At 38.3% G+C, this 6,274-nt stretch overlaps 1 protein-coding gene across 1 annotated transcript; it reads left to right on the top strand.

The window, feature by feature from the left end:
• The first annotated feature begins 1,201 nt into the window (after nt 1-1,201).
• LOC115589348 (programmed cell death 1 ligand 1-like) lies at nt 1,202-4,226 on the top strand. The gene is made up of 3 exons (XM_030430191.1): nt 1,202-1,253; nt 1,373-1,720; nt 4,086-4,226. The coding sequence occupies exons 1-3, from the start codon at nt 1,202-1,204 to the stop codon at nt 4,133-4,135; spliced, it is 450 nt and encodes a 149-aa protein (XP_030286051.1). The 3' UTR covers nt 4,136-4,226.
• The last annotated feature ends 2,048 nt before the right edge of the window (nt 4,227-6,274 follow it).

Below are 6,274 nucleotides of genomic sequence, written 5' to 3'. Positions count from 1 at the left end.
AAGGTAATCCTGACTGTAAAAATGATTTAGCAGCTGTTTTAGGCTCTTTTATAAACACTGAGTGAACTTCGCTGTCTTTCCATCTCAATGTTTGTTGCTCATGTGACTTCCTTCCTCTTTCTCTGAATGCTCTCTTGCAAGTTATAGCAACAGGCGAGAAAATTAAATGCTCTGTGTACTTGAACAACATGACAGGTTTCTCTGGTTTGAACATTGTTGAAATCATGTAGGATGATGTAAGAACACAGCTCAACAAAATATGTAGGAAAGCTCAAGTTGTTTTGGGGATTTCATTGCAGAAATGGTCAATATACGAAACGTGTGAAGTGCACAATAATGCTGATGACAAGCTGGAACGCTTAGGATTCAAATCATGAAAGCTTTCACTTTCATGTTGTGACAGTGTCGTACTAATGTGCTGAAATCAACATTTCTGTTAGGATTCAAATCATGTTTTGAGACAAACAAAAAATCTGGTTTTATGCCCGATGGAATTTCCCCATGGAATTGTTTATTTTTATTTAACCTTTATTTATCCAGGAAAATTCCAGTTAAGATTAAGAACCTCTTTATCAAGGGGAGTCCTGACCTAGAATTCCTGGAATTGTCTTGATGTGTTGTTTTAACTATCCAGTGGTTTCAAACTTGTAAATGTGAAAGCGCAGTTGTGAACAGGGGTCACCAGCTTGGCACCTGATTAGGGTTTGGACAAGATCCTGTCTTGGCTTTAAATATCTGGAAGACTTGCAAATGTCCAGCCGTTTTGACAAAAATATTTTGGTTTTGTTGGTACAATAACATCAGGAAAACATTCTGATATCCCGACAAAAATAGCCCAATTTTGTCACAACAAAAATGCCTGAAATGTCCTGATTTCTCATCAGAAATGTCCAGCTTTGTTGCCACAAACACAGCAGAAAATGTCCTGACAGCTTGTCAGAATATCTCTTCTGTTTCCAGAAAACTTGGTGGAAATTGTCCTGACTTATCAATAAAATCAGGTTTGTTACGACTGGAAATGTCCTGATGTCTCCTCAATGAAATCAGGTTTTGTTGCCACAAATACAGCAGAAAATTGTCCTGACTTCTCAATAAAAACAATCCTCCGCTGAGGATGTCTCAACATCAGAAATATCTGGTGGTTGATGGTTGTATGTGAGGACTGAACTTCATCACGTCTTTCAGGTCCGTCACCTCTCACATGGAGAAGATGATCTGCAGGATCCTGCTGTTCTTCTGTCTGACCTCCTGTGGTTAGTTCACACCTTCCCTTTATTATCCATGAAGAGAAAAGACAAAATACACTTTCAACCAACCGATTTTAGTTAGAACCAAACAACTTTAATCCCTGTTCTGTCTTTTCTCCTCTCAGTTATGCTGAAGCCTCGTTACACAGATCCAGTCTACCAGTCAGAGGAGAACCACAACATCACAGTGGAGTGGCGCTTCTCGTCCGAATCCAACATCTCCGTCCACTCACTAAAGGTCCACTGTGTGTTCGTGTCTGGGCTGAAGGTGTTTTATCACCTGAACAACAGTGTTGACGAGCCTCAACACATGCAGTTCTCAGGACGGGTTCAGTGCGACAAAGACGCTCTCAGAACAGGACGGGTCAGACTTCATGTGTCCAGACTCAGGACTGAAGACTCAGGCCTGTACCTCTGTAGGATGGCCACTGGATCTGGCAGGAAGGTCTCACAGTTCTCACTCAATATCACTGGTGAGTCGAGTCAAGTTGTCACATGTATCTGATCACATATGGAACAGATTGAGATAGTTGTTGCCAGTAGACAGTAAAAAAATACACAAAGTAACCCTCATCAGAACCCTCTTTGGAACAATAATACCTGGGAAGGAAAGTGCTGTATGTAATCATAATCAATTATCTTCCTACCTTCTTCTTGATATATTTTGGAAATGTGTTACAACCTAATCTGTTGGGGATATTTTGTTTTTGTTAAAAACGTCCAGTTTTCTTGTCACAAACTGTGGAAATGTCCTGACTTCTCATCAAAAATATCCCGTTTTATAGTCAACAACGTGACTGTACATTTCCTGACTTCTCATCAAAAATACCTGGTTCTGTAGCCAACAAAACAACCATAACTTCGTATGTTGACGATATTTTGTTTTGTATTGCAGTGAAGTGTTTTTCGTCACGTGACTGACACAGATTTGTGTCTTTACAGCCGCGAGGCATTGGCCCAAAACTGAGGGACCCAACACGGAAACACCTGAGAGACCCAACACAGTGAGACGAGGAGGGATCGACATCTTTCTTGTACTGTTACTGACACCAGGATTGGTAGCTTTGTTGTTCGTTTTATACCTTGTTGTTTATTCAATCCTGTCTAAGTTCATTCATTAGAGTATTGTGTCAGTGTCTTAGAGAAGAGTCCAATGTTTGACTCAACCAGTAAGGATCGGAGACAAAAGTTATACCATGGACACAGAAAATACTTGTTTCCCATTGGCTTGCAGGTAATAAAACTGTATATCAAGATACATTAAACACACCAGCAGGTAACCATAGTGACAACTTTGATGCTTCACAGACAAACTGTAGAAGCTGATAATTGTTTAAAGCAAATCGTGCCTTTATATTGTCCAAAATCTACCTTGTATAAATGTGAAATTACTCTGTGAAATGTATTTTTTTTCAACCTTTTGTATTTCAACCCTTTTCACTCTGCACTTTAAAGGACATTATTACAATTATTAAACGTTGCTGTGTTCCAGGTTGTAAGCTATATAAACAAAGCAAATCTGTCACATTGTCAGAGATTAAAGTTGTTTATAGCTGCTAACGTTAGCATTCAACCCCTTCATGGCGAACGTTACGGCTTGATTACATCCGGTGTGTCTCACTTCCAGGCTTATATCAAATGTTTGTTGAAATTTCAGAATTAATTCAAGCCTTTTCCCATCGTATTGTGTGACATTATAACAACAATATTAGCCAAGAAGTAGTTGAATGCTAAAATTAGCGAATGTGTTATCAAATATGTTGTTTTACCTTAAATAATGGTATATTTCACTTTTTATCGTTTTTACTTGTGTTCCATCAGTGAGCGGTGGTATAACATTTATAGTCAATTAATGGATACATCATTTAAAATGTAAGTTTATATTTTCAGTTTTCAACTTACCATAAAATCTGTGTTGTCAGGGAGGTTTATTTATCTCTGATAGCTTGTTTTTATTGTTTTGTCTTGTTTTATTAATAACATGTATTAGTATTTAAAATATGCACTTATATTCTCATTCACAGTTGTTTTTTATTGTGTGACCAGCATTATTTTGTCATGTCTGTTATTAAGGATAGTGTACACCACTGACTAATAAAATATATATATATATATATATATGTATATAGTGTGTGTATATATATATAAATATTTATATATATATATATATGTATGTGTATATATGTATATGTATATATGTATATATATATATACATATATATATATATATATATATATCTACATATATATATGTAGATATATATATGTATGTGTATATATATATATATCTACATATATATATATATATATATATATATATATATATATATATATATATATATAAATCTAGTACGGCCAGAGTCCAATCTTTAATTGAAGCCTATTTTTCCAGTTAGTGGTTTCAGTAATCTCATTAGATGTTTTCTTTAGGAGGAAATGTCTTCACACACGGTTGTTTTAGAAATGAAAATCTTTTCATCAGTTAGTTAAATAACTTGTTGCCATCTGAAACATATAATCACTGCAGTAATTATCCAATGGATGTTTCTGACCTATTTGCTTAGTTAACTCCAGGTGGTGACGTTTCTTTTGACCAGACAGTTTATAAATGTAACATATATACAGTTGTAACATAAACATGGTATTCTAGATCAACATGTTTCTCACAGAGCAGTTTTCAGATCTGAAGGTGAAGAACAACGTTTCCTCCATCAACTCCATCATTGTTCATCTCCTCTGACTCTTATATCAGGACACTTACTGAACAACATGAAGGCACGATGTGTTTTAACCGTCTCATTTACAGTGTTGATAAATGTTTTTCCTCTTGTTCTGCAGAGATGGAACTTTTCTTAAATCCTCTGCTGGACTTCTGTTTCTCAGACTGACGGTGAATAAGTAAAATGCAACAAACAAACAACACAACTACCACTGTTGCTGCTGTCAGTCCCAGTCCATTGTAGAGGCCCATCTTTCCTCGATTTGCTGTGCTGGGTCTCTCAGGTTCAGGTCGATCCCTCGCTGCTGTAAACAGACCAAACAACAGAACATAGTTGTGACATATTTCTCAGATACTGTGAGGTTCTTATTGATCCAAAAAACGTTGTACTGACTTCTACTCAACCAACTTACCAGAGACGTTGAGCCAACAATCACCAAAGTCCACACCATAGTTTGTCCTCACATCACACAGGTACTGTCCTGAGTCCTCAGTCCTGAGTCTGGACACATGAAGTCTGAGTCGTCCGTCTCTGAGAACGTCTTTGTCCCACTGGACTCGTCCTACAAACTGTTGATCCCTAAATCTGGGATCACAACACTGTCTTGTAAATGAAACAGGACTGAGACTTTGTGATCAGTTTTCATCTCACAGAAGATATAAAGTGAGTCGGGGGAAGTGTCAGCTGTGGTTGTGAACGTCCATTCCAGTGTGATGTTGTGGTTCTCTTCTGCCTGATAGAAGGTCTGTGTCACATTCACTACAAATGTTCCTGTTGAGGAGACAGAGAGGGAAAGTGAGGAGCAGACACACTGACAGCTTTAACATGGCAGCCTTTAAACTCCATCTCCATGTTTGTGTGGACAGTTTAGTGACGTCTCAGAGCTGCAGAGGCTCATCAACATCAGCTGTTTGCTCACATGTGGGCCACTTTAACTGCTTCATTGAATCACAGTGTCAGAAAGTGAAGCTGTAAACTGACCACAGACACAGTTGAGGCTGATGAGCAGCAGGATCCTGCAGATCATCTTCTCCCTGTGAGAGGAGACAGAGGTGAAGAGTCATGTGATCACAGTTCAGTCCTCACATGTACCACAACCAACATCTACAGTCTGTCTTTAGTCTTCTAAACACTCCTCTGTCTTCATCATTCTCATCATCACACACAAGGACTTCCTGACTGGACACAGTCTGGATGCTAATGCTAAGCTGCTGTGTTGTTCTTCTGACACAAGATGGCGCCAAAAGTCTGTGAAAAACACAGAACACGTGCTGCATGGAGGCAGACAGACAAACCAGGAAGTGGATTATTCAGCCTGTCTGGTTGTAAAGGTGTGACGACATAATGTCAGTGATGTAAACATGTAACACTGAAACACTATAAACACATATAAACAGTGTCTCCATATAAAGTCATGAGACAACAACTGCAAATGAACACAAACTATCTTCAATTTGGCGTCATGTGTCTCATAGTTGAACATGTCCTCTATAGACTCAATGTTTAGAGTCAAGATTTAAATGTTTTTGTTTCCACAAGATGTTTAAAGGTATAAATGAAGCTGTTTCTGTATAAAGTCCATCACACAGCTGACTGATCCCAGTGACCATGTCTCACACATCACTCATCACAACTGGTTCAAAAGTGAAAGTAAATTCAGGCTGCAACAAACAAACCTCATGGTTGGGACATGAACTGTTGAATATATTGTATTTTGGATGCTGGCCGACACAGTCTGGACTTAGTCTTCAGTTAGAAAAAGTTCTGTTATCCTTCTTTATTGTTTCCACATGGACACTGTACAGGATGTGTTGTGTTGAGGTTTCCTTGAAATGTACCAATAAACAACTATAAATGTATAAGTATGATATAAAGATAAAGTAATATGACTGTAAAATAAACAGACACATACTCAAAGAATGCAGTGATGTAAATAATACTCTCTAATGGCCGCACGGGGGCGCCTCAGAGGCGTAACGGTACTCGTCATGTTGATGACGTCGGTGTTTCCCCAGGTGTTCCCGTTGTCTATCTAAACCCGTGGACAGTTTATAATCATATGGATGCTGTTGTAATGTGTAGTGATTGAGATCCTGACCCACCAAACATCCTGGAAAGTGACAGAGTTAAGATTTTCGTGCTAAATTACATAATTATACATAATCACCATCAGTAAACAGGACGCTGTCTGACTCTGTCATTCCCTGAAGTCTTGGTCCGGAGAACTGATGGTCGCGGTGATTTATTTTCGTCACAAACACTCGGTGAGTTTAATTTTTTTGCCGGTGACAAACGCTGTTTTTTGAG

Source organism: Sparus aurata, chromosome 10 (genome assembly GCF_900880675.1).
Source record: "Sparus aurata chromosome 10, fSpaAur1.1, whole genome shotgun sequence".
In the NCBI taxonomy this organism is placed as follows: Eukaryota; Metazoa; Chordata; class Actinopteri; order Spariformes; family Sparidae; genus Sparus; species Sparus aurata.
This window is presented reverse-complemented; position numbering and strand designations above follow the sequence as displayed.